This window comes from Nerophis lumbriciformis, linkage group LG08 (genome assembly GCF_033978685.3).
Source record: "Nerophis lumbriciformis linkage group LG08, RoL_Nlum_v2.1, whole genome shotgun sequence".
NCBI classification, from domain to species: Eukaryota; Metazoa; Chordata; class Actinopteri; order Syngnathiformes; family Syngnathidae; genus Nerophis; species Nerophis lumbriciformis.
Window position 1 is genome coordinate 8682767 of NC_084555.2, and position 27786 is coordinate 8710552.

The window sequence follows — 27786 nt, forward strand, 5'->3', positions numbered from 1 at the left end:
TTCTGCTTAATATAACATTTATTTGGAACTTTTGAACCGATTAATAGAAAGAGCAGGGGCAAGGCCACTCGCATCACTGTCGTTAGAAAAGGGCGAAAGAAAAAAATGAAATAAAGTGAAAGCAGCCCATTGCAATAATGAATGTCTCCAAGGGAAAGAAAAAAGGCGGGGATATTAAGTCCAATGAAGACTGCGAGTTAGACGGGCCCCATAAAAATGATACTGAGAGCAATGCTCAACTTAATTCTGCTTTCCAACTCTTGACCTCCATTTTTTCTTGCCGTTACTCTTCCTTATTGAGATCCTCCGTGCGTCCCCACACGAACCGTCCAACACATGCAAAACCATAGCAGGGTGCTTGTTCGTCTCAAAGAGAAGAGACACGAGCAAAAAAAAACAAAAAAACATGGCAAATATTTAGGAACAGGAACATAGTTAACATTTGTGGTCTTTCAAAAAAAGATCAGCTGTGTCCAGGCTGTCCTCAGAAGGCATGGTGCACACATGTCAGACATTAGGACACCATTAACGCAAATATCGATGTGACTGTTTGTGTGACTATTATTACAGACTTGTTCTTGAGCATTAAAAAAATAAACACGACCAGGATGACCCTTTTGCTTAAAAAAATGAGTGGGGGGAAGCATACGCAGAGGAATAGGGTGGGGCGTGAAAACAGAAAAAAGTTCACCTAAGGATGCTATGCATTAAGTTGTAGTCCTAGGAATAATTGTTTCCTTTTCTTCGTTTTTATTACTACAAGTTCCAAGTAAGTCTTCAAAGTCAAAAGAAATCAAGAAAGTCTTCATTTAGTTTTCCTCTTGTCCTTGGTTAATTGTTCACCCCGTTTTAGAATTTCCGAAAGAGATGTGGATGCATTGATGCAAATGGGTGGGAGTGGCCGGGCAGTCGGGAGGGAGAGGGAGGTGCGGGGCCTTTGCAGTCTTTTGACAAAAGCACTGACTGTTACTTGATTCGTCCTTGGCGGTCCTACCAGGAAGAGAAGAAAATACAAAATATTATAAAAATCAAACAAAACTCACACATTTGCAGACATCATACACTAAAACTAAACTCATCTTCAGAAAAAACACTCCTAATGTTACACAAAAATTTTGGTTAACCAAAGCTCAACTCCACAAGTACCGTATTTTTCGGACTATAAGTCGCAGTTTTTTTCATAGTTTGGCCGGGCTCCAGTGCGACTTATGTTTTTTTTCCTTTTTTAGTATGCATTTTGGGCAGGTGCGACTTATACTCCGGTGCAACTTATACTCCGAAAAATACGGTACATTTTTGTTTCAATTCGGAAGCCAACACAGAGGCAACTAGAGAAGGTGTAAAGATAACCATAGACCCAGAAAACAACCATATTATCTAACAAGCTTCAGTCCTGGACGCTCAGTACAAAACAGACGTAACAGTGGAAACAGTTTATAAGTCGACTCCACTCAGACTGAGCGACTAATAGAAGCAGTTGTTGACAGCGGGGCGGTATAGCTCGGTTGGTAGAGTGGCCGTGCCAGCAACTTGAGGGTTGCAGGTTCGATCCCCGCTTCCGCCATCCTAGTCACTGCCGTTGTGTCCTTGGGCAAGACACTTTACCCACCTGCTCCCAGTGCCACCTACACTGGTTTAAATGTAACTTAGATATTGGGTTTTCACTATGTAAGGCGCTTTGAGTCACTAGAGAAAAGCGCTATATAAATATAATTCACTTCACTTCACATAACTGAAACAAGCCAACTGCTACCAAATGTACTTGTCACTTCCGCAGAGGACAAAGAGACCACTAGTAAAGGAGCAATAATTAAGGACTTTAGTATCTACTTTAGTTTGCAGACATTTTCTCTCCATCTGTGCATATTTTCACATTGGGCTGGGTAATAAGGCTGAAAAATGTATCACACCATAATTGTTTTATATCAGTCGATACAGATATTCATTCATGTTTTTTATGACTTATTGAAAATGAGGACCAAGAGAAAAATATATTAAACTTAAAGGGGAACATTATCACCAGACCTATGTAAGCGTCAATATATACCTTGATGTTGCAGAAAAAAGACCATATATTTTTTTAACCGATTTCCGAACTCTAAATGGGTGAATTTTGGCAAATTAAACGCCTTTCTATTATTCGCTCTCGGAGCGATGACGTCACAACGTGACGTCACATCGGGAAGCAATCCGCCATTTTCTCAAACACATTACAAACACCGAGTGAAATCAGCTCTGTTATTTTCTGTTTTTTCGACTGTTTTCCGTACTTTGGAGACATCATGCCTCGTCGGTGTGTTGTCGGAGGGTGTAACAACACGAACAGGGACAGATTCAAGTTGCACCAGGTGCAAGATGCAAAAGTGGCAAGAAATTGGACGTTTGTTCCGCACACTTTACCGACGAAAGCTGTGCTACGGCAGAGATGGCAAGAATGTGCGACACTCAAAGCAGATGCATTTCCAACGATAAAGTCAAATAAATCTGCCGCCAGACCCCCAGGAAAAGAGAGCGGATGAGGGTATGTCTACAGAATATTAATTAATTTCATATGCTGTAAACCTAGTTCATAGTTGTTAGTTTCCTTTAATGCCAAACAAACATACCAATCGTTGGTTAGAAGGCGATCGCCGAATTCGTCCTCGCTTTCTCCCGTGTCGCTGGCTGTCGTGTCGTTTTCGCTTGCATACGGTTCAAACCGATATGGCTCAATAGCTTCAGTTTCTTCTTCAATTTCGTTTTCGCTGCCTGCCTCCACACTACAACCATCCGTTTCAATACACGCATAATCTGTTGAATCGCTTAAGCCGCTGAAATCAGAGTCTGAATCCGAGCTAATGTCGCTATAAACTTGCTGTTATATCCGCCATGTTTGTTTGTATTGGCATCACTGTGTGACGTCACAGGAAAATGGACGGGTGTATATAACGATGGTTAAAATCAGGCACTTTGAAGCTTTTTTTAGGGATATTGCGTGATGGGTAAATTTTTTTAAAAAACTTCAAAAAATAAAATAAGCCACTGGGAACTGATTTTTAATGGTTTTAACCCTTCTGAAATTGTGATAATGTTCCCACACTGTATAATCACTCACCATACAGCAATAGATGATATCTGTCTATTATCTGACCGCTTCTAAGTTAGCTGTCTCTTTGTTTATAATGTATATTTTCTTCTGGATCTACTCTATGTTATGCTGCAGCTGTTACATGTACTGTAATATTCCATCCATCCATTTCCTACCGCTTGTCCCGTTCGGGGTCGCGGGGGTGCTGGAGCCTATCTCAGCTGCATTCGGGCAGAAGGCGGGGTACACCCCTGGACAAGTCGCCACCTCATCACAGGACCAACACAGATATTGTACATGGTAATTGTTATATTGTATATATATTATATAAAAATATATCAGTATATCATCCATCCATCCATTTTCTACCGCTTGTCCCTTTTGGCGGGGGGTGCTGGAGCCTATCTCAGCTGCATTCGGGCGGTAGGCGGGGTACACCCTGGACAAGTCACCACCTCATCGCAGGGCCAACACAGATAGACAGACAACATTCACACTCACATTCACACACTAGGGCCAATTTAGTGTTGCCAATCAACCTATCCCCAGGTGCATGTCTTCGGAGGTGGGAGGAAGCCGGAGTACCCGGACGGAACCCACGCAGTCACGGGGAGAACATGCAAACGACACACAGAAAGATCCCGAGCCCGGGATTGAACTCAGGACTACTCAGGACCTTCGTATTGTGAGGCACATGCACTAACCCCCATGCCAGTATGTCATATATTGTATATATAATATGTAAATATTACATGTTATATTTTATATTGCTACTACGGTACATTTTTAGTCTATTTTATACCTGCATTATCCTTTCCAACCTTACACTTTCCATCTTGTGTAACTGAGCTACTGTGTGAAACAATTTCCCTTTTGGATCATTAACGTTTGTCTAAATCTAAGTCTATTTTTATCTAAAATGTAACCTTCCTCTGATTATAATCCTCTAGACCAGGGGTGTCAAACTCAAATACAGAGTGGGCCAAAATTTAAAACTGAACAAAGCCGCGGGCCAAGGTTGAACAAAATAACCTTTAATGTACTCTACGAGCTATCGTCACGTCCGCTTTTCATCCATTCTAACATCGTTCAGACCCAGTCACAAAATATGTGCAGCTTCTGTATGCAGACACGAGCGAATGCAACGCATACTTCATCAACAGCGATACAGGTTACACAGAGTGACTGTATAAGCAACTTTAATATTGTTAGAAATATACGCCACACTGTGAATCCACAACAAACAAGAATGACAAACATATTTCAGGAGAACATCCGCACCGTAACACAACATAAACACAACAGACAAATACCCAGAATCCTTTGCAGCACTAACTCTTCCGGGACGCTACAAAATACACCCCCGCTACCACCAAACCTACCCCCCCACACACACACCTTGTAGCGTCCCGGAAGAGTTAGTGCTGCAAAGGGTTCTGGTTTGGTGTGGATTCACAGTGTGGCGTATATTTCTAACAGTGTTAAAAAATGTTATTCGGCTACCCTCAGTGTAACCTGTATCGCTGTTTATGAAGTATGCGTTGCATTCTAATGTTTGTGCGTGCAGAAGTAACATGTTATTTGACTGGGCCAACACTTGTCTGGCTGGCTGGCGTTTGGAAGACTCCCGGGAAGATCGGCGGCCCAGCTTTAGTGTTAATTTGATATCGCCTCAAGGGCCAAGTGAAATTTGGCCAGAGTTTGACACTCTAGGCGATCAAGGAAGAAAAGAAAAAAAATGTCAACACAACCATGGAAAATACTCAAAGAATGTAAACAAAATAAAAATAAAAATGCATGCTTAATAAAGTTTAAGAAAATGGTACAAAGTGTGAAAATGTTAACAGAAACTTAAGAACTATTTTCTGCAGGTTTACTGCCAGGAAGTTAGGGAATCTAATGGCTCGGCAGTGCAATCTGGGTGAGCGTGGATAAGGTGGTGTGGTCTTTGCTGACTGCGGTACGTTTTATAATATCCAAAAAACTGCTACACTGCCGAGGTGACTTGTCTTGTTTCATCGACAATTTCTTCACGCTCTGCAGCACTCATTTTTAGTTTCTCTTCAACGAGATGGCACAACCAAACTTGAGAGTAGGGCTGGACAACTGAATTTTGATCACGTTTTCAGCTTTTTCACGATCATAAAAATATTTGAAACTGGAAAAAAAATTAATTGCATATTTCCTGAACTTGTAACGATGACACAGATGAGAAGCGAATGAGTGAAAAGAAAAAACACGTCTACAAGAAGTTTGGGATCTCGCTATGGTTGCTAATTTTTAATGACACGGCGCTAGTATGTCCAATAAATAATCTCCAAACGCAGCAAAAAAAAAAAAGTAAGGCATATGATTTCTGCGTAGACGTAGCCGCGGGTCGAATCACAGAATTGGCCATAAAACAGGATTCGCTGCGAAACACAGAATTTAAAAGAAATTGACAAATTTACACAATTATATGCTTCGACTTGGGGCTGTATAGCTCGGTTGGTAGAGTGGCCGTGCCAGCAACTTGAGGGTTCCAGGTTCGATCCCTGCTTCCGCCATCCTAGTCACTGCCGTTGTGTCCTTGGGCAAGACACTCTACCCACCTGCTCCCAGTGCCACCCACACTGGTTTAAATGTAACTTAGATATTGGGTTTCACTATGTAAAAGCGCTTTGAGTCACTAGAGAAAAGCGCTATACAAACATAATTCACTTCACATCACACTTAAAATACTGGTCAATGATGTAATTGACCAATAAATGTGAGGATTTTTGCATTTAATTAACAAAAATGGTATTCAATTGTATATATAATACAAAAAGCACACTCTACGGTGGTATAATAGGTATCAAAGGTAAAAATAAAAAAAAATAAAAATAGAAAAACTCATTTGCATTTTTCATATTGCCATTTAAGTCTATATTGTAAGACATGCACCTGGGGATAGGCTGATTGGCCACACTAAATTTGCCCTAGTGTGTGAATGTTGTCTGTCTGTGTTGGCCCTGCGATGAGGTGGCAACTTGTCCAGGGTGTAGCCTGCCTTCCGTTCGAATGCAGCTGAGATAGGCTCCAGCGTCCCCCACGAACCCCGAAAGTGACAAGCAGTAGAAAATGCATGGATGGATGGACTATTTTTTTTTTTTTTTTTACCGGTACTTGTTTTTGCTACTTATTTATATCCAGTTCTATTAAATTATAATTAAAGTTGAGTTTTGGCGGTACAATAAATACTAATGTTTTCAAATTAATGAATCGTGTTATTAATCGTGAATTCAATATACATCAAAACAATTGTGATTGTTTTTGACAGTTGATACTGTTACCTGATTGGCTGTTAGCGCGTCACTCCCACTGATCACTGGCTGTGTTGCTCAGTTACAAGAGGGTGTTTTAATGTGTTTAAATGACACTTGTGTTTTTTAATGATCATCAATGACCTACCAAAAAAAAATTAAAATTGCTATTTTGGTAAACTGCTTGAACTATTTACTATTACTAACTACAGTGAATTTGCTGGTTTATATGTCGATTTTGTCTTAATTGTTGATATCAAAGTTTAATTCTTACATCACTAAATCAAGTATGAATATGCTTGTGGTTGATTTAAATAAATTAGATTGATTCAGTCTTGAAGTCATAATCTACTGCTATTTATTATTATTGTCTACTAACTAGTTAAACATACATTTGTTATATGGATGTACTTAGAGATGTGCTGATCGATCAGCCACCCATCAATAACAGTCCATTTTTCATGGAAAAAGTATGCAATTGCCATTTCTGATTAATGGCAGTCACAAACGCTGATCCTCTCTGGCTGACACTGTATTTTTTAGTCCCCCGACTGACGAGCTAACAGCGACTTGTGGGTTTAGATCCGGGGATGTCGTTGTGGTTTGTGAAGCCCTTTGAGGCACTTGTGATTAAGGGCTATATACATAAACTTTTATTAATTAATTGATTTAATTGTGTATCTCCATACAACATGTGGAGACACTGCACTAAAATAATAATAATAATCACCTCCTTTACAGCAAATAAACTGCATTTTTAGTATCATTTTAAAGTATAAGGTATCTGCTAAACAAGGAGCAAGCAGTGGCAGGCATGCTAGGCTAGCTAGCAGTTAAGCCCCCTTTATAAAACAGAAGAAATAAGTAAACAGACATTAACATGAAATATGAATCAGAATATCAGAATATGGTCAATACTTCAGTGATTATATCAATTTTTTTATTTTCTTAGATTTTTTTTCTCTGTTTTTGTTCACATATTCAAGACTGAGGGCAAAAAGCAAAGGATTTAAATGAGACTAAAAAAGGTTTGTAGTTTTTTTATTTACTTTAGTTATTGTGTACTATTGACTTTGTTTTCATCAAACAATCACATGTCATTAAAGAGTATAAGGCACTAGTTTAAATATTGTGTTGGAATTTCTAAACTAATTAGGTCTGCAGGATTTTGAGAAAAAACGTAATGGCAATTTTTCTCTCCAAAATTGCGATTTGATATGTGATTTTTATATTTATACATATAAATGCACTAATTAAAAGCTTAATGTCGATTAATTGTGCAGCCCTACAGTCAAAGTACTCAGCATAGATACATTAAAAAAAACAAAAAAACATGACATTTTATTGCCCGATCTTACTCATGGACAATTGGTATGGGAATCAGGAGTCTAAATAAACGGTAGATTTTTATTTTATCATATACTTTAAAAATGTTGACTTATTTCAGCTTCTATATTTTTATTTTGTGCTTGTTGGTGTAAAGATAACCCCTCCCCAAACCAACCAGCTTGTTGTTCTTCGCCTGTGAATGTAGTAAAGAATGGCGTAATGGTCCTACACGGAGATAGGTAATAAGTAATTTGTCAAATAACTTGTTTCCAATCGCATTATCTAGGTGTTTTAATCGGTTTATAAAAAAATCTAACAGGATGAGATGAAGGTGTTTCTTAGGGTTGTGGAAAGTTTATTGTGAGCTAAATTATTTGAGAAACCAGACTTATTGCAAAAGCCACAACAAATACAAACGACAACAATAACATGAAGCCGGAACACAAATTTAAGCTACAAAAGACACGACCGACAAAGGAAGTGACAGCGAAGCACGTTACGGCGCAAAAAACGACTTCCGGAACACACCATGAAGCGACAACAAATTGTATCCAAGGAAAACTAATTTAATCAGAAACAAATACAAGAGATGGATGAAGGAGGCTATGGAAATTAGGAAGCTAGGGGCCAACACCATCAACAGGGATGAGGGGGCATACATGCTTCCGCACACCTGGGACGCTGTCCATCGTGACGCCAGGGCGGAGAACAGAATACAGGGTCGGGGAACTTTAATTAGCAGGTAAATTCTGTTTTAATGTTGGGTACTGTACTTTTATTGAAAAGTGCTTGAATATTGAAAATGTGAGCAGAAAAGGTTTCCACTTGTTCAACCTAAAGTGTTGGTTGCACTTTATTCAAATAATATGTGAATGCATTGGCCATTAATTGTTGTTTTGCTTGCTCGTTTGTATCCACAAACTCAAACTGTGGTACGCAGGCTCTATCTAGTGGTACGTCAAAGAATCAATGAAATTGTAAGTGGCCTACGCATTATTTTTGTATACCGTATTTTCCGCACCATAAGGCGCCCTGGGTTAAAAGCCGCGCCTTCAATGAACGGCATATTTCAAAACTTTGTCCACCTATAAGCCGCCCGGTGTTGTAAGCCGCATCTAACTGCGCTAAAGGAATGTCAAAAAAACAGTCAGATAGGTCAGTCAAACTTTAATAATATATTAAAAACCAGTGTTCTAACAACTCTGTTCACTCCCAAAATGTACGCAAATGTGCAATCACAAACATAGTAAAATTCAAAATAGTGCAGAGCAATAGCAACATAATGTTGCTCGAACGTTAATGTCACAACACACAAAATAAACATAACGCTCACTTTCTGAAGTTATTCTTCATTCATAAATCCCTCGAATTATTCTCCTTCGTTGTCCGAATTGAAAAGTTGGGCGAATGTGGGATCCAAAATGTCGTCTGGCGCTGTCTCCGTCTCCCTGTCTTGGTGAACGTCACGTGTGTTCGCCTTCTGTCATCCACTGTTCCCACGCAGTTAGCAGTCTAGCTTCGAATGCCCTGTTGACACCAATATCTAGCGGCTGGAGGTCTTTTGTCAATCCACCCGGAATGACGGCGAGTATTGAATTAAGCGCGTAAGCGTGTCTCTTAATGTGATGTTATGAGCTAGCAAATATAACAACTACACTACCCAGCATGCAACGATAGTGAAAAGCATGCGCGGTAGCCCTGAGAAGCGTTGTTGTATGCTGGGAGTTAGAATGTGGTTATGAGCACGCTGTGAGTAAACGTTGAGAACTCAGTTAACACGCCTCGTCTGCATTATTTATAATTAGACAGACAACACACTTAATAGGAGCCATTTTGGGGTCTTTACATAAACACACAAATGGAAATGAAACGTCACATATCCCAGCATGCACCGCGCGCTTCTTCTACGGGGAAAAAAGATGGCGGCTGTTTACCGAAGTTGCGAGACCGATACTTTATGAAAATGAATCTTAATATTTATCCATATATAAAGCGCACCGGGTTATAAGGCGCACTGTCAGCTTTTGAGAAAATTTGTGGTTTTTAGGTGCGCCTTATAGTGCGGAAAATACGGTATATATTTTGTAGATCGAGTTCCAGAGTTTTGAAGTGTACAACGGAGCTGATTGTTATTTTGTATTCATGTTACTGGGTTATGAAGTGGCCAAGAAAGCAGATTGTTATTTTCTATTCATGTTCCTGGGTGGGTCCACATCGTCGAGTTAAAGGAAGAAGATAAATAGTCGCACGAAAGTTTGACACGCTAGTTTCAGCACAGTAGCGAAGACGCACAGCCAGCTTAGTGCTACAAGCCCAATATCTGCACCGTCTAGTAGGTAAAGAGAGATATGTGGCTTAAAAAGGATAAGTGGTGTTTTCATTTATTCCACGTTAAAGAGTTACACGAGTGTGCGTGATATTGAGGTCATTCCAAGTTCTTGGAATATGTGATTTTAAAGAAATGTGATAAATATATTCAAGTGGGGGTTCATTTTAAATGTGTGTATAAAACATCAACATTTAAATTTTGCGTGAAGCTTTATGTGCTTGTGGTATTATGTCAAGAAATGATAGTAAGGTATTTGTGTTTTTGTTTCAGTTTCACAAGAAATAAAAGTCGTACCAGTCAAACTCAACGCTGTGCTTATTTAAAAGCCAAGGGCTGCTATATATTGTAATGACGTGACTCGAGCCGTTATCAAAGGTTGGTCAGCCTTCACTGAAAGTCGTTACAACCTGACTACTGTAGGCCGCAGTCAACACCAAAATATAAAATTAGGATATTAACTGTCATTTCTATCACTCAACATGCGTTCTAACCAAATGTTTTCCACATTCTCCACTTACCGTATTTTCCGCACTATTAGCCGCACCTAAAAACCACAAATTTACTCAAAAGCTGACAGTGCGGCTTTTAACCCGGTGCCCTTTATATATGGATTAATATTACGATTCATTTTCATAAAGTTTCGATCTCGCAACTTCGGTAAACAGCCGCCATCTTTTTTCCCGGTAGAACAGGAAGCGCTTCTTCTTCTACGCAAGCACCCGCCAAGGTAAGCACCCGCCCCCATAGAACAGGAAGCGCTTCTTCTTCTACTGTAAGCAACCACCCGCCCGCGTAGAAGAAGAAAAAGCGCGCGGATATCACCGTACGTTTCATTTCCTTTGTGTGTTTACATCTGTAAAGACCACAAAATGACTCCTACTAAGCGTCAGGGATCCGGTTCATGAAAAGACGCAATCTCTCCATCCACACACGGATTACTATTTCACAGCAACTGATATTCCTGTGAAACGCACTGTGGATACAACGGGAGCACGTACGGTGAATATTCGCACCACAGGGAATGAGAAGTCATCCTTCACTGTGGTTCTAGCTTGCCATGCTAATGGCCAGAATCTTCCACCCATGGTGATATTCAAAAGGAAGACCTTGCCAAAAGAGACCTTTCCAGCCGGCGTCATCATAAAAAGCTAACTCGAAGGGATGGATGAAGAAAAGATGAGCGAGTGGTTAAGGTAAGTTTAAGTTTACGCGAAGAGGCCGGGTGGCTTTTTTCACGCAGCTCTGTCCATGTTGATATACGTAGGTTTGTGATTGCACATTTGCGTACATTTTGGGAGTGAACAGAGTTGTTAGAACGCTGGTTTTTAATATATTATTAAAGTTTGACTGACCTATATGACTGTTTTTTTGACATTCCTTTAGCGCAGTTAGATGCGGCTTACAACACCGGGCGGCTTATAGGTGGACAAAGTTTTGAAATATGCCGTTCATTGAAGGCGCGGCTTTTACCCAGGGCGCCTTATGGTGCGGAAAATACGGTACATCCGCCCTTTCCCAGCCTTCATGCCAATCAACACGTAGAACATGCAAAGATAAACATTGGCAGAGAAAGCTGCACCTAACACACCTGTTAAACATTTAATAAACTACATGTGGAGCATAACATAGAACCCAGTCCGTTATAAATACTATTTAAAAATTACTAACATGTTTTATTTCTATATTCATACTGTTCGAGTTCAAACTGTGTATTGTTACAGTGGCCAAAAATTAAACATACTAGTTCAATAAAACCTCTGCCTTGTTTTTAATGAATACTTGGGCCGATTACGCTACTGTATTTTAATGTCGGTCATTATGGTGGTACTGGGCGGGTCAAGTGTTTTCTGAGGTGGTACTTGGTGAAACATTTTTTGACAACCACTGCATTATTCGATTATATCCAATTCCCTTACAAGAAATAACAGGAATATAGGAAAATTCACCTGGAGTGTCCAGTATGCAGTATTTATTTCACAGTCACATTGTTTTGTTTTTTTTACTAAAAAGTTACTGAATCAATTTCAACTCACTGAATCATTTTGGATCGTATCTTTCTAAAACAATAGTGCCTGAATCGCTACCATCAATTCTGAATCATATTGTTGTTAAAACTAATTGTTACAACGCTATTACCGAATTTTTCGGAGTATAAGTCGCTCCGGAGTATAAGTCACATTTTTTGGGGAAATTTATTTGATAAAACCCAACACCAAGAATAGACATTTGAAAGGCAATTTAAAATAAATAAAGACTAGTGAACAACAGGCTGAATAAGTGTACGTTATATGACGCATAAATAACCAACTGAGAACGTGCCTGGTATGTTAACCTAACATATTATGGTAAGAGTCATTCAAATAACTATAACATATAGAACATGCTATACGTTTACCAAACAATCTGTCACTCCTAATCACTAAATCCCATGAAATCTTATACGTCTAGTCTCTTACGTGAATGAGCTAAATAATATTTGATATTTTACGGTAATGTGTTAATAATTTCACACATAAGTCGCTCCTGAGTACTCACAAAATTGTCCGGACTATCAGTGGCTGCTTTTTACACTTGCATGTCAGCTAAGATTGCTAAAGTGTGAAGCAATACTGCCTTTATCAAACCCCCTCCCCATGTTTGTCACATGTGAAAGGACAACTGGTTTCATTTATTTTGTTTTATAATAGTGACTCACTTTTACTAAAGTCAATGTTATGTTACTTAAATATTGCCTAATCCTCGGCAGTTCGACTGCATTAAGATGTGTACTTTGAACTTAATACACAAGAGGATGATGTTTATTACCTGCAGCCTGTAATGACTCCTGTTGTTGGGGTTGCTGGGATATGGCTCGCTGCCTTGGACCTCCACCTGCCACAAACAAACAGAGTGAAAACTAAGGACTTTAACATGCGTTCACCCTTTTAAAAAACAGCACAGGGCTTACATAGTACAAGTCAATTATGCAGAAGATTTAGTTGTGCAAGCTAACTTAAAATACAAATGTGGTAGCTGATCGTCACAACATCTTTATACATAAACATATATAAGTTGTGTACATAAAGATGTAAAATAGTGCTAAACAAGCCATATATACAGTCATCTGTTGTCAGGTGTTTAAATGTTGAACAGCATATGAGACAAATTCCACTCCACTTTAAGTTTCGTAAATGTTTCAAGTGTAATTGGCAATTTCTCATTGGCTTATTTGGGGGGAAAAACTGAATTTGAACACAGAAATGAGCTCCAACACAAGAGCTTTATCAAGTATTCTGATTTCACAAAAGACAATGCTGGCTTTTGAGGTATGCATTCATGTATATGTTTTTTAATCCCTGATAAATTGTGGAAATATGTTAACAATTCTATCAAATGTGTGAAATTGATAGACTGCAATCCTCGGTGGCAACCAGCAAAAGCACTGTTAATTCAACTAGAATGCTGTGACAGAAGGTGCTATTGGAAGATACAGCCATGCTATGACAACTCTTCTGGGCAGCATTATGATGAACAATATTTACCAAAAAAGTCAACAGATCAGTCATTTACTATCACGGATGTAAGGAAAAGCGGCAATAACTGCGGTAAAACTTTTGAGGGTTAGTAAGACCGTTTTAAATTTAAATTTGATTAAAAAACTGATTGATAACTGCACTTTGATGAACTCACGGACCGACTGGGGCCAGCTCGCTAGCTTAAATGCTAACATGAAAACAAACATTAACAGCTTTACCCATTAAGAAACATACCACAATCTAAACTTATATAAACATATTACTGTCTGAGCAACTAAGATTAAAGTTAGGTTAAAGTACCAATGATTGTCAGACACACACACACACACACACACTAAGTGTGGTGAAATGTGTCCTCTGCATTTGACCCATACCCTTGTTCACCCCCTGGGAGGTGAGGGGAGCAGTGAGCAGCAGTGGCTGCACCCGGGAATCATTTTTGGTGATTTAACCCCCTATTCCAACCCTTGATGCTGAGTGCCAAGCAGGGAGGTAATGGGTTCCATTTTTATAGTCTTTGGTATGACTCGGCCGGGGTTTGAACTCACGACCTACCATTCTCAGGGTGGACACTCTAACCACTAGGCCACTGAGTAAGATATTTAATTGTGCGCAGCGCATTGAACCTACAAGCTGTGCTCTCAAGAGTGACTTCCCTCGGAGAAAAAAATGTTTTTTATGGTGCGTTCAAGGGCCGCTATACAGAGTAGGAGGCTACAACGGCCATCAAAAATAATAGATGTGTTACGCACTTTCCATTTAAATGATTCTTAAAAGTGCTCCAGTACAAATCAATAATTAAAACAATAAAAGCTTAACCATTAAAACCGATGAAATACTAAGATGAAAACACCATCAGTAAAGCATGAACAAAACATAGAAAATAGTGGGTTTTCTAACAGTGTGTCTGTCTATTTTGCCATTTTTAAATAAAAATAAAATGGTCAAAAGATTGTATTACTTTAGTTTAAACACATTCAACAATACCACAACTGCGATATAAAATGTTCACATCGTTACATTCCTATATACTTACTATACATGAAAAGATATGAAGAAAATATTGTGTTGAATTGCATTAAATCATACTTAAAATGTTAAGTTTAAGTGCATCAATTCATATCGCAGTTTGGTCTAGGAGCGTAACAATTACCGATATGATAAACCACGATACAATTCCAGGTGATTAGTATCACTGTTACAAATTGCACTAGGATTCCGACCGATAGGATGTTGATAGTTTCCCATTTAGATGAAGAATGTCTCGTAATCCTCGCGAAGAAAAGAGGATGGACCCAAACGTCTGTTTTTCTCGCCATTTCCGGAACATGATTGGCTGTCAAAGTGTACCAACTTGTCGGATTATGTTCTCATCCTTCTACTATCAAGGTGAGAGGCATGATTTATGTTCTAGAATAAACTTTCATGAGCACAGAGGGGAGGAAACCGCTCACCAGCAGAGTTCAAAACAGTTCAAAAACTCACGACGAAACTGCTTGTTTCCTGGAGAAGCAGCAAGCGCTCTAATCGCTAGCTAGCTTAAATGCTATCATGAATACAAGACACATTCTCTCTTAAACTTGGTTAAAATATTTCAGTGTGTTTAAGTACTCTTAGCTCATTCATTCATTTTGTGTCACGATCAGAGGTGGGTAGTAACGCGCTACATTTACTCCGTTACATCTACTTGAGTAACTTTTGGGATAAATTGTACTTCTAAGAGTAGTTTTAATGCAACATACTTTTACTTTTACTTAAGTATATTTATAGAGAAGGAACGCTACTTTTACTGCGCTACTTTTATCTACATTCAGCTCGCTACTAATTTTTATCGATCTGTTAATGCACGCTTTGTTTTGGTCTGTCAGACAGACCTTCAAAGTGCCTGCCTTACTGGTGACGTTTCACTTCGTTCCACCAATCAGATGCAGTCACTGGTGACGTTGAACCAATCAAACAGAGCCAGGTGGTCACATGACCTGACTTAAACAAGTTGAAAAACTTATTGGGGTGTTACCATTTAGTGGTCAATTGTACGGAATATGTACTGTACTGTGCAATCTACTAATAAAAGTTCCAATCAATCAATCAAAAGTGTGAGGGAAAAAAGATACTTGTTTTATTTCAACCGTACCGTCAAAAGCCTCAAGACTGACCGCACATGAGGACGTTCCTGTCTTCACAATAAAAGTGCCGCGCCATCGCGCCTGCGCTTTCAAAACAAGAGTCTCCGAAAGCCAGCGCAAACAAGCTAGCAAGCTACGGAGTTTGACGCCAATATATTTCTTGTAAAGTGTATAAAAACGAATATGGAAGCTGGACAAATAGGATGCCAAAAACCCACCACTTTCATGTGGTATTGGACAGAAAGGAGGAACTTTTCTTCTCCTCCATTTGAAAACGTGGACGTTACCAGCACTACTGTCTGATTACAATCAATGCAAGTCATCAGAATCAGGTAATACACCAACTTATATTCTAGTCTTCATTAAAGAAAGGAATCTATATGTTAAACATGCATGTATATTCATTAAAACACCTTTAACATGTAAACAAAAACAGCAAAATAAATACTTATAAATTATATACTGTATATATCAATGTATATGTATGTATATATATATATATGATATGAGTGTGTATGTTACTCATCAGTTACTCAGTACTTGAGTAGTTTTTTCACAACATACTTTTTACTTTTACTCAAGTAAATATTTAGGTGACTACTCCTTACTTTTACTTGAGTAATAAATCTCTAAAGTAACAGTACTCTTACTTGAGTACAATTTCTGGCTACTCTACCCACCTCTGGTCACGATAAACTTGATATGAAATCTTCATATTATTAAATGTCTTTGTTTAGTCTAAAACACTGTTTATATTTACACTGCAGTAAATATAATAAAAGCACAGCTATCATTGACCAAAAACCTTTAAGGGCAACTGCAAATTTTTTTTGGGGGGGGGGTTCCTATCGTTCACAATCATTAAGACAAGTTGAAGGATGTATTTTATTTTTATGCATTTCTAACTCGTTAATAAAAATCTGCTTACAATGGAGCCAATAGGAGGTCCTCTATTCCGCCCATAACACCCAATATGTACCCATCCAAAAACCGCCAACAATACCTTATTTACATTTTGTGACTTGCATATTAACCAAGTATCAGTGATATGTTGATGTTATTGTAAGCGCCAACAAAGACCAGCTATTTATAGCCGCGCCGTGACCGCTAGCTAGTGTGGCTAGGTTGACATCACCAGCTGGTGAGCGGGCTCCCTCCCCTCTGTGCTCATGAAAGTTTATTCTAGATCATAAATAATGCCTCTCACCTTGATAGTAGAAGGATAAGGACATAATCCGACAAATTGGTACACTTTGACAGCCAATAGAGTTCGGGAAATGGCGAGGAAAACACAAAAAGACGTTTGGGTCCATCCTTTTTTCTTCACGAGGATTATGAGACATTCTTCATCTAAACGGGAAACTATCAACATTCTATCAGTCGGAATCCTAGTCACAGCAGACATTGTACAGTAAGTGATGTTTTTTCATGCTTGTTGGCTCTCATGAAGTCTGCAGTAAGTAATAATCAGTGATGTTGAACCTTTTAAATTAATGTGCCGCATAAATACATATTTCATATTATAATTGTACCTGTTTCTACATTACATATATACTTACAGCATGTGTATTTTTTAAGGACTTTATAGGCAGAATAGAGTGACTCCCATGGGCTTCATTGTAAGTAGACATTTGATCGCATTTATTTATTATTTGGAATGCATAAAAAAACATGTTCATGTCTCACATAAGAATTATGAATGATAGGCAAAATTCCCCCCAAAAAGTTCAGTTCCCCTTTAAGCATACTCCTTTGGTTTGTGCTTTTATATCCTAGCATCACTGAAAAGAAACCTAACATACTTCATTTGTTTCTGCATAATTTCAGTGAGACCATCATATATACATATATGTTCATAACCAACATTTAGAGAATACACCAGTAAAAAAAAAAAAAAAGTACTTCAGAATGTTCTTGAATACTATTTTGTGAGCAGAAAAAAGGCAACTTGATTTGTGTTGATGCCAAATTTTGGGGGGAAATTCCATCATCAACTTGGGTTGCAGCCATTCCTTCTTTTCATTCACACCGTGTTACCATTTCCAAGTACCGGTAAAGCTAATACACAAGAGTCATAACATTACAGGTGGAAAACATGCCGGGAGGGAAGCGACGGAAATACTGATTCAAACTGGTAATGCTTTCATAAATAGAAACACAGGTACTCTGCGTGTTTGTCTGGGACTGAACGACTTGGTCAAACATGTATGCACATATATCAAAGAAAATGGTGGAAATATAAAACTACTCAAAATTATAGCAAGCTTGTGATGGCTTGGACTCTTCCAATAAAGTAGTTTGTTAAAGTTTACACCATGTTGGGACAGTTACAACTAAATTTGTATACAGGGTTGGTTGGTATCATAACAATATAGTACAGTGATTCTCAAACTGTGGTATGTGTATCACTATGTGGGCTCCATCTAGTGGTACGCCAAAAAAATCCTTGATTAAAGTAGTGTTTTATTTTCCTATATTCAAACTGTGCGTAATATTACTACAGTGGCCAAACATTAGATATGCATGGTAAATAAAACCTTTGCCTTGTTTTTTAATGAATACTTAGGCCTACTACACTACTGTACTTTAAGGTCATTATTGGTATGTGGAGAGTCAAGTTTTTTCTGAGGTGGTACTTTGTGAAAAACATTTGAGAACCACTGATATAATAAGTAAAGTAATGATGACAATGCATGTGTGCCTTTAGTGCACTGGGGTTTCTCTTATCTAATAGAAGTGATAGAAAATAAGCAACTAATGAAAAGCACATGTAAGTTGTAGTACACCAATCACTTATTTCCCCTCTCAGATGAAGCTCTGATCTAACATTACCTTTTTCACACACTCCTCCTCCTCCTGCCGCTTCTCGTAGTGAGAAAAGTCGTCAAAGATGGAGGTGGTGTGTTTATATCCGGCGATGATCTTAAGCACCTGCCGGGCCTTGTCCAGCGGCACCTCCTGCGTGTCCCGAGAGTTGGTCACTGGCTTGTTTTCGTTGTTCTCCAGTCGGATGTGTCTAAGCTGACTGTTGGGAACGTCTTTTACAAAGATCCAGCGCACATCAAAGCGCCCCTTCCACTTGTCCTGCGACCACACGCCAGCAGACGTGTTGTAGTCCACGGGCGAGCGCATCTCCGCCACGCCACAGAAATGTCCACTTCCGTTGACGCTGAACAGGAGGTAGAGCGGCCCCTTGGCGCCCAGCGAGCGGTAGGCACCGTCCAGCCTCTTGTTTCCGTGCTCCGTGCTGCACCAAATGTTGTACTTAATGGAGCGGTGGATGTCGTCCTCTGAGTAGCTCTTAATGATGAACACGCGCCCCTGTTTGGGGTTCCAGTCAAAGTCCTTTGGGTTGTAGTTGTTGACCATCCGCAACTTCTCTAAGACTGGGTGAGGCTCAGAGGGGACCCCGGGAACCATGCCAGCCCCTGAAGAGGTGGGAGGCGACTGGCCTGTACCACCCCCGCCGGCATCGCCAAATCCATTTGCTCGGTTCCGTGGGGGCACCCAGCGAGTGGGCTGAGCAGCCTGCTGCTGCTGACTTGGGAGAGGTGGGGGCCCCTGGGAAAGAGGCTGTTGGGATATTTGAGCCATACCAGGCTGCCCGGCAGGTAGGAGCTGATGCTGCCCCATCTGGGAAATGGGGGCTACCAGCTGTCCATTGCTGAGGGGCATCTGTGGGTTCCCTGCCGCTGTAGATCCAGGCTGGGGGGAAGCCTGATTGGGTGGCTGTCCATTGCTGGGAATTTGGGGCACCTGCTGAGGCGTAACAGCTTTGGGCACGTTACCCTTGTTGTCCCAAGTGCCAATGTCCATGTTGTGTTTAATGGGCGGAGGCGGCAAATTGGCCCCGGCCATGCCACCCTTGGTTTTCAGCTTGGGTTGAGGCTTTGCTGGCTTGCTGGCAATATCCGCCCAGGAGGCAGGCTTGGCAGGGGCGATCGAGACAGGGGGCATGCTTGGGGGTCCTACAGATGACACAGGCCCGAGAGGACCCCCTCCAGGTAAGCCAGAACCAACCACTTTAGGAGTCATGTCCCCGTTACCACCAGGAGCGGTACCCCCAATTTTTAAACCGGCCATGCCCTGGTCCAGGCTGTTCATGCCAGGCGCCTTGTTTAGGGGTTCATTGCCCGCAGAGGCAAAAGGGGACTGTCCATCAATCATGGCCCCACCGAGCGTGCTGGGAGCGTAGGCGTAGCTGCTGCTGTAGCCAGAGCTCTGCGGCGTCGCCGACTGTCCCTGAGAGCTGCTATTCCCCCACGCAGAGAAGTCGATGCCACTGGGGAAGAAGTTGAAGCCGTGCTGGCCCAGGAAAGGGTTGCTCCCCAAGGGGCCCGGCTGGCCGAACATGGCATCCGGGAGGTAGTGGGGCTCCCCGTTGCTTAGCTGTCCATAGGAGGCCAGGTAAGGCATAGGAGGGTCTCCGCCTGTGGACCATGCTGCCTCGTTTAGGGAGTAGGAAAATCCTATGGAGGGGCTGTAATAGCTGGGCATGTAGGAGTCCGACATGGCCGTATAGGCATTGCTCTGGAGGGAGAAACAATTTGTTTTGATCAGACATGCTCCCAGTTTTCTTGAACGGAGCCTTAAGAAGTCTTGACAAAAAAAGAAGAAAATAATTGTGCTTACCTGTCTGGCCTGAGTATTCAAATAAGGCTCGAACTCATCGTCATTCAAGGAATCCTTTTGGGTCACAGCTCCGTTTTGCACTGCAAGGGCAGAAATTCAACAAAGTATCAGTTAGTCTAACCACATTAATAGCAGAACATAGAACACAGATATCCCACATAGTTATGTATTTTTTTGTATATTCAAGTGAGGGCATACATCAGGGCTTTTCAACTGGCGGTCCATGGGCCAAATTTAGGAGTGAAACATTTTTGGCAGCAGATTATAAAAACACACCAGCGCACTACTGTCATATAGAGGATCTTTAACTAGGGTTTTTGCTGTAAAAAAGCAGAGCACTCTGATAATGTAGAATATATTTGACGAGCATTTTTGCAGGACCTTAAAAAGAGCTCTCCTGTCATTTAGAGCAGTGGTCCCCAAACACAGGTCCGGAGACAGGTACCGGTCCGTGACGCATTTGCTATCGGTCCACAGAGAAACATTAAATCATTTGTAAACGACTGCATTTTCTCTGACTTTCGCCTGTCCCACTAGACACACCAATTAGCTTGTTTATAGATGTACAATAAGACTCCTTATAGGAAGATGTCGATTGTTATAACTGACATGATACAATGCACATTAATGAACATATAAAATATAAAATGTGACAGATTGTAGCCAAAGGCTGATTTCCATCTGCAGTCCCCAGCAGGTTGATGGTAACCTGCTGTGGATCACATTGCAAAGAAACAAGCCTAGGGCTCCCACTAATTCAGCGTTATAGTAAGTTGTATTTTTCATGCACTTATTTATGCTGTATTTATCTGACACAAGTGGAAAGGCGGTCCCTGAAAATAATGCCTCCATTAAACTGGTCCGTGGTGCAAAAATAGTTGGGGACCACTGATATAGAGGATCTTTAACTAGGGTGTTTGCTGTAAAAAAAAGCAAGGCACTGATAATGTAGAGTATTTTTGACCAGCATTTTTTGCAGGACCTTAAAAACAGCACTCCTGTCATTTAGAACGGTGGTCCCCAACCTTTTTTGCACCACGGACCGGTTTAATGTAGGCATTATTTTCAGGGACCGGATTCCACTTGTACCAGATAAATACAGCAAAAATAAGTGCATGAAAAATACAACTCACTATAACTCTGAATTAGTGGGAGCTTGTTCCTTTGCAATGAGATGGAAATCAGCCTATAGCTACCATCTGTCACATTTATATTTTATATGTTCATGAATGTGCATTGTATCATATTACACAGTTATAACAAATATAACAACTTCCTATGAGGAGTTTCATCTATAAACCAGCTTATTGGTGTGTTTAGTGGGACAGGCCACAGTTAAATCGGGGAAAATGCAGTCCTTTATAAATTATTTCATGTTTCTCTGTGGCCCAGTAGCAAATGCTTCACGGACCGGTACTAGTGCCCGGACCGGTGGTTGGGGACCACTGATTTAGAAGGATCTTTGGATGGCATTTTAGCAACAGTTCCTAAACATCTTTGACTATCGTAATTGATGTGTTTCAGACTACATGAGCCATTTGTTGAGGTAAAACTATAAAAAAATTATTATCAAAGCCTGAAAATGCCCCCCCAGAATAACAGTATGTAGTGTATGCGGAGCATGAAATTATGTCATATACAGAAGGCAGTGTTGTGCTATATTAGATTCCTTCTTTCTCGTTACTGTCGTAGTTGACAGGCAGCAAGGATCGTAAGCATGAGAGAAATCTGCGCAATAGGGAAGTTTTGTTTATTGTTGGTGACAGTAGGTGCCATGTAGAACAGTGTTTTTCAACCTTTTTTGCGTCGAAAAAATCCGGAGGCAACCACCAGCAGAAATCATTAAAAAACGAAACTCAGTTGACAGTAGAAAGTCGTTGTCGCAATTGTTGGATATGACTATAAACCATAACCAACCATGCATTATGTCTCAAAGTAGGTTTACTGTCACGACCTGTCACATCACGCTGTGACTTCCTTTGAGTTTTTTTTTTGCTGTTTTCCAGTGTGTAGTGTTTTAGTTCTTGTCTTGCGCTCCTATTTTGGTGGCTTTTTCGCTTTTTTTTGGTATTTACTGTAGCAGTTTCATGTCTTCCTTTGAGCGATATTTCCCGCATCTACTTTGTTTTAGCAATCAAGAACATTTCAATCGTTTTCATCCTTTTATATGGGGACATTGTTGATCGTCATGTAATGCTCAAATGTACATTGTGGACGCCGTCTTTGCTCCTCAGTAAGTCTTTGCTGTCGTCCAGCATTCCATTTTTGTTTAGTTTGTAGCCAGTAGCCTTTTCTTAGGGGCACTCACTTTTTGTTTATTTTTGGTTTAAGCAATAGACACCTTTATACCTGCACGCTGCCTCCCGCTGTTTCTGACATCTACAAAGCAATTAGCTAGCGGCTGCCACCTACTGATGTGGAAGAGTATTACACGGTTACTCTGCCGAGCTCTAGACAGCACCGACCCTCAACAACACAATTTGCAGACTATAATTACCGGTTTGCAAAAAATATTTTTAACCCAAATAGGTGAAATTAGATAATCTCCCACGGCACACCAGACTGTATCTCACGGCACACTAGTGTGGCGCGGCACACACACTGTCCTAATGGATAGAGAAGGCCATTGCACCCGAGAGTACAAGTCACAGTGGTGTGTCATGGCTCTACAGTTTGTGATGAACCTCAAAGAAGCATGGTAAACATAGTCCATCTGTCTCCTAATGCAGTGTTTTTCAACCTTTCTTGAGAAAAGGCACATTTTTTGCGTTGAAAAAATCCGGAGGCACACCACCAGCAGAAATCATTAAAAAACTAAACTCAGTTGACAGTAAAAAGTTGTTGTCGCAATTGTTGGATATGACTTTAAATCATAACCAACCATGCATCACTATAGCTCTTGTCTCAAAGTAGGTGTACTGTCACGACCTGTCACATCATGCCATGACTTGATTTTTTTTTGCTGTTTTCCCGTGTGTAGTGTTTTGGTTATTGTCTTCCGCTCCTATTTTGGTGGCTCTTTCTCTTGGTATTTCCCTGTAGCAGTTTCATGTCTTCCTTTGAGCGATATTTCCCGCATCTACTTTGTTTTAGCAATCAAGAACATTTCAATCGTTTTTATCCTTCTTTGTGGTGACATTGTTGATCGCCATGTCATGTTCGGATGTACATTGTGGACGCCGTCTTTGCTCCTCAGTAAGTCTTTGCTGTCGTCCAGCGTTCCGTTTGTGTTTACTTTGTAGCCAGTAGCCTTTTCTTACCTTTGTTTATTTTCGGTTTAAGCACTAGATCATCAGTGTGTGAATGTGTGTGTGAATGGGTGAATGTGGAAATACTGTCAAAGCGCTTTGAGTACCTTGAAGGTAGAAAAGCGCTATACAAGTATAACCCATTTATCATTTATTTAGATACCTTTTTACATGCAGACTGTCTCCCGCTGTTTCCGACATCTACAAAGCAATTAGCTACCGGCTGCCACCTACTGATGTGGAAGAGTATTATACGGTTACTCTGCTGAGCTCTAGACAGCACCGACACTCAACAACACATGATTTGCAGACTATAATTACCGGTTTGCAAAAAATATTTTTAACCCAAATAGGTGAAATTAGATAATCTCCCACAGCACACCAGACTATCTCACGACACACTAGTGTGCCGCGGCACAAACACGGTCCTAATGGATAGAGAAGGCCATCCCACCCGAGAGTACAAGTCACAGTAGTGTGTCATGGCTCTAGAGTTTGTGATGAACCTCAAAGAAGCATGGTAAACACAGTTCACCATCTGTCTCCTAATGCAGTGTTTTTCAACCTTTTTTGAGCCAAGGCACATTTTTTTGCGTTGAAAAAAAAAATCCATTGGCACAACACCAGCAGAAATCACAAAAAAAACTTAACTCAGTTGACAGTAAAAAGCCGTCGCAATTGTTGGATATGACTTGAAATCATAACCAACCATGCATCACTATAGCTCTTGTCTCAAAGTAGGTGTATTGTCACGACCTGTCTCATCACGCCCTGACTTCTGTTGAGTTTTTTGTGCTGTATTCCCGTGTGTCGTGTTTTAGTTCTTGTCTTGAGCTCCTGTTTTGGTGGCTTTTTCTCTTTTTTGTGTATTTTCCTGTAGCAGTTTCATGTCTTCCTTTGAGCGATATTTCCCGCATGTACTTTGTTTTAGCAATCAAGAACATTTCAATCATTTTCGTCCTTTTATATGGGGACATTGTTGATCGTCATGTCATGTTCGGATGTACATTGCTCCTCAGTAAGTCTTTCCTGTCGTCCAGCGTTCCGTTTGTGTTTACTTTGTAGCCAGTAGCCTTTTCTTACCTTTGTTTATTTTCGGTTTAAGCACTAGATACCTTTTTACCTGCACCCTGCCTCCCGCTGTTTCCGACATCTACAAAACAATTAGCTACCGGCTGCCACCTACTGATGTGGAAGAGTATTATGCGGTTACTCTGCCGAGCTCTAGACAGCAGCGACACTCAACACATGATTTGCAGACTATAATTTAACTACTGGTTTGCAAAAAATATTTTTAACCAAAATAGGTGAAATTAGATCATCTCCCACGGCACACCAGACTGTATCTCACGACACACTAGTGTGCCGCGGCACAAACACGGTCCTAATGGACAGAGAAGGCCATTCCACCCTAAAGTACAAGTCACAGTGGTGTGTCATGGCTCTACAGTTTGTGATGAATCTCAAGAAGCATGGTAAACACAGTCCACCATCTGTCTCCTAATGCAGTGTTTGTCTACCTTTTTTGAGCCAAGGCACATTTTTTGCATTGAAAAAAATCCAGAGGCACACCACCAGCAGAAATCATTAAAAAACGAAACTCAGTTGACAGTTAAAAAGTTGTTGTTGCAATTGTTGGATATGACTTTAAACCATGCATCACTATAGCTCTTGTCTCAAAGTAAGTTTACTGTCACATCACGCCCTGACTTCTTTTGAGTTTTTTGTGCTGTTTTCCTGTGAGTAGTGTTTTAGTTCTTTGTCTTGCGCTCCTATTTTAGTGGCTTTTTCTCTCTTTTTTTTTTGGTATTTCCCTGTAGCAGTTTCATGTCTTCCTTTGAGCGATATTTCCCGCATCTACTTTGTTTTAGCAATCAAGACCATTTCAATCGTTATTATCCTTCTTTGTGGGGACATTGTTGATCGTCATGTCATGCTCAAATGTACACTGTGGACGCTGTCTTTGCTCCACAGTAAGTCTTTGCTGTCGTCCAGCATTCCGTTTTTGTTTACTTTGTAGCCAGTAGCCTTTTCTTACCTTTGTTTATTTTCGGTTTAAGCACTAGATACCTTTTTACCTGCACCCTGCCTCCTGCTAATTCCGACATCTACAAAGCAATTAGCTACCGGCTACCACCTACTGATATGGAAGAGTATTACACGGTTACTCTGCCGAGCTCTAGACAGCACCGACACTCGACAACGACACATGATTTGCAGACTATAATTACCGGTTTGCAAAAAATAGTTTTAACCAAAATAGGTGAAATTAGATCATCTCCCACGGCACACCAGACTGTATCTCACGGCACACTGGTGTGGCGTGGCACAAACACTGTCCTAATGGACAGAGAAGGCCATTCCACTCGAGGAATACAAGTCACAGTAGAGTGTCATGGCTCTACAGTTTGTGATGAATCTCAAAGAAGCATGGTAAACACAGTCCACCATCTGTCTCCTAATGCAGTGTTTTTCAACCTTTTTTGAGCCAAGGCACATTTTTTGCGTTGAAAAAATCCGGAGGCACACCACCAGCAGAAATCATTAAAAAGCAAAACTCAGTTGACAGTAAAAAGTCGTCGCAATTGTTGGATATGACTTGAAATCATAACCAACCATGCATCACTATAGCTCTTGTCTCAAAGTAGGTGTACTGTCACGACCTGTCACATCACGCCGTGACTTATTTTGAGTTTTTTTCCTGTGTGTTGTGTTTTAATTCTTGTCTTGCACTCCTGTTTTGGTGGCCTTGTCTTTTTTTTTGGTATTTCCCTGTAGCAGTTTCATGTCTTCCTTTGAGCGATATTTCCCGCATCTACTTTGCTTTAGCAATCAAGAACATTTCAGTCGTTATTATCCTTCTTTGTGGGGACATTGTTGATCGTCATGTCATGATCAAATATACATTGTGGACGCTGTCTTTGCTCCTCAGTAAGTCTTTGCTGTCGTCCAGTATTCCGTTTTTGTTTACTTTGTAGCCAGTAGCCTTTTCTTACCTTTGTTTATTTTCGGTTTAAGCACTAGATACCTTTTTACCTGCACCCTGCCTCCCGCTAATTCCGACATCTACAAAGCAATTAGCTACCGGCTACCACCTACTGATATGGAAGAGTACTACACGGTTACTCTGCCGAGCTCTAGACAGCACAGACACTCAACAACACCCGATTTGCTGACTATAATTACCGGTTTGCAATTTTTTTTTTTAACGCAAATAGGTGAAATTAGATCATCTCTAGTGTGCCGCGGCACAGTGGTTGAAAAACACTGATGTAGAAGACGTGTCATTTGGGGTTAACCTAGCAACCAAGCTAGCGGCGTGTGAGCGCCAATGCTGCTTTCAACATGACGAACTTTGCTAACGTTTAGCCCAGTCTTTGGCACCTGTAGCTTTAATGCTACATGTATTATTCTACATTTTTACCACAGGCTGGTGTGTGGGGGGAAATTGCAATAAAAGAGCAATACGTGACGTATGTTAGCTAAAGGGAAATGATTCATATATTCTTGTAGCCAACTTCTGCTAGCCGTGGGAACCTCCGCTTCACGCCAAAGCGTGTCACCAATAGGTTAATTAAAAGCACCATGCGTGTTTTTTTTGTTTCCTTTTATAATCAATTTTTAATAACATTAGAAGCTGCTAAGTGTTTATGCAGTCATTTAAGCAGGTGTTTTCGCACAGGCGCAGCGCACGTTGTACAGCTCAAGTGTGGCTCTCTTACCTTTATTTCCTTGGCCTTTCGGTCTCTGGATTGGGTCCAGGTGATTCATGAAGGTTTGATTTATGAGAAGAAAGGAAGGGGAAAAAATAGATGAAGATATAGTAGCTGTTGGAGCAATCAGTTCCCGTTAGCAGGTGGTCAGGGCCTACTCGCACTACTTAGCCACAGCCGCTGCCTCTTTTTTTTTTTTTTGCGCTAAGCTAACCCTCGCTAGCCGCCGCCGCCGCCGCGCGATGCTCTCTGGCAAAATATGGCCTCTCGGTAAATGTTCACAAAATACCTCCCGTTACCTGTTCGAGAAGGCTGCTGGCGGACATGTCTTTTTCCCCGGCGGACTGCGCAACGCTATTTACAGCTAAGTGAAAGGCGGCAGGGTGGTGAATCGGTGTAGCGAGTGGAGTATTTCCAGCCGAGCGCCCCTATCTCCCTACACAGCCTGCTTGTCTACACAATGGCGGGCTGGACTTTGCTTGACAGACTTCTCAACATGGCTGGGCGGCCTCGTCAGCCCTCCATCACATTTTATTCAAAACG

At 40.7% G+C, this 27786-nt stretch overlaps 1 protein-coding gene across 1 annotated transcript; it reads right to left on the bottom strand.

Moving 5' to 3' along the window:
* ythdf2 (YTH N6-methyladenosine RNA binding protein F2) lies at positions 1–27786 on the bottom strand. Its single transcript, XM_061968198.2, has 6 exons — positions 27543–27786; positions 27253–27277; positions 20283–20362; positions 18483–20180; positions 12815–12880; positions 1–990 (listed from the first exon to the last, which is right to left on the bottom strand). Exons 1-6 carry the CDS (start codon positions 27567–27569, stop codon positions 967–969), a joined length of 1920 nt encoding a protein of 639 aa, XP_061824182.1. The 5' UTR covers positions 27570–27786; the 3' UTR covers positions 1–966.

Coding starts and splice junctions, on each gene's coding strand:
- ythdf2 (XM_061968198.2), bottom strand. CDS start 27,569: ATGTCCGCCAGCAGCCTTCTCGAACAG. Junction 27,278..27,542: donor CCAGCAGCCTTCTCGAACAG/GTAACGGGAGGT, acceptor GACCCAATCCAG/AGACCGAAAGGCCAAGGAAA. Junction 20,363..27,252: donor GAAAGGCCAAGGAAATAAAG/GTAAGAGAGCCA, acceptor CTGCCCTTGCAG/TGCAAAACGGAGCTGTGACC.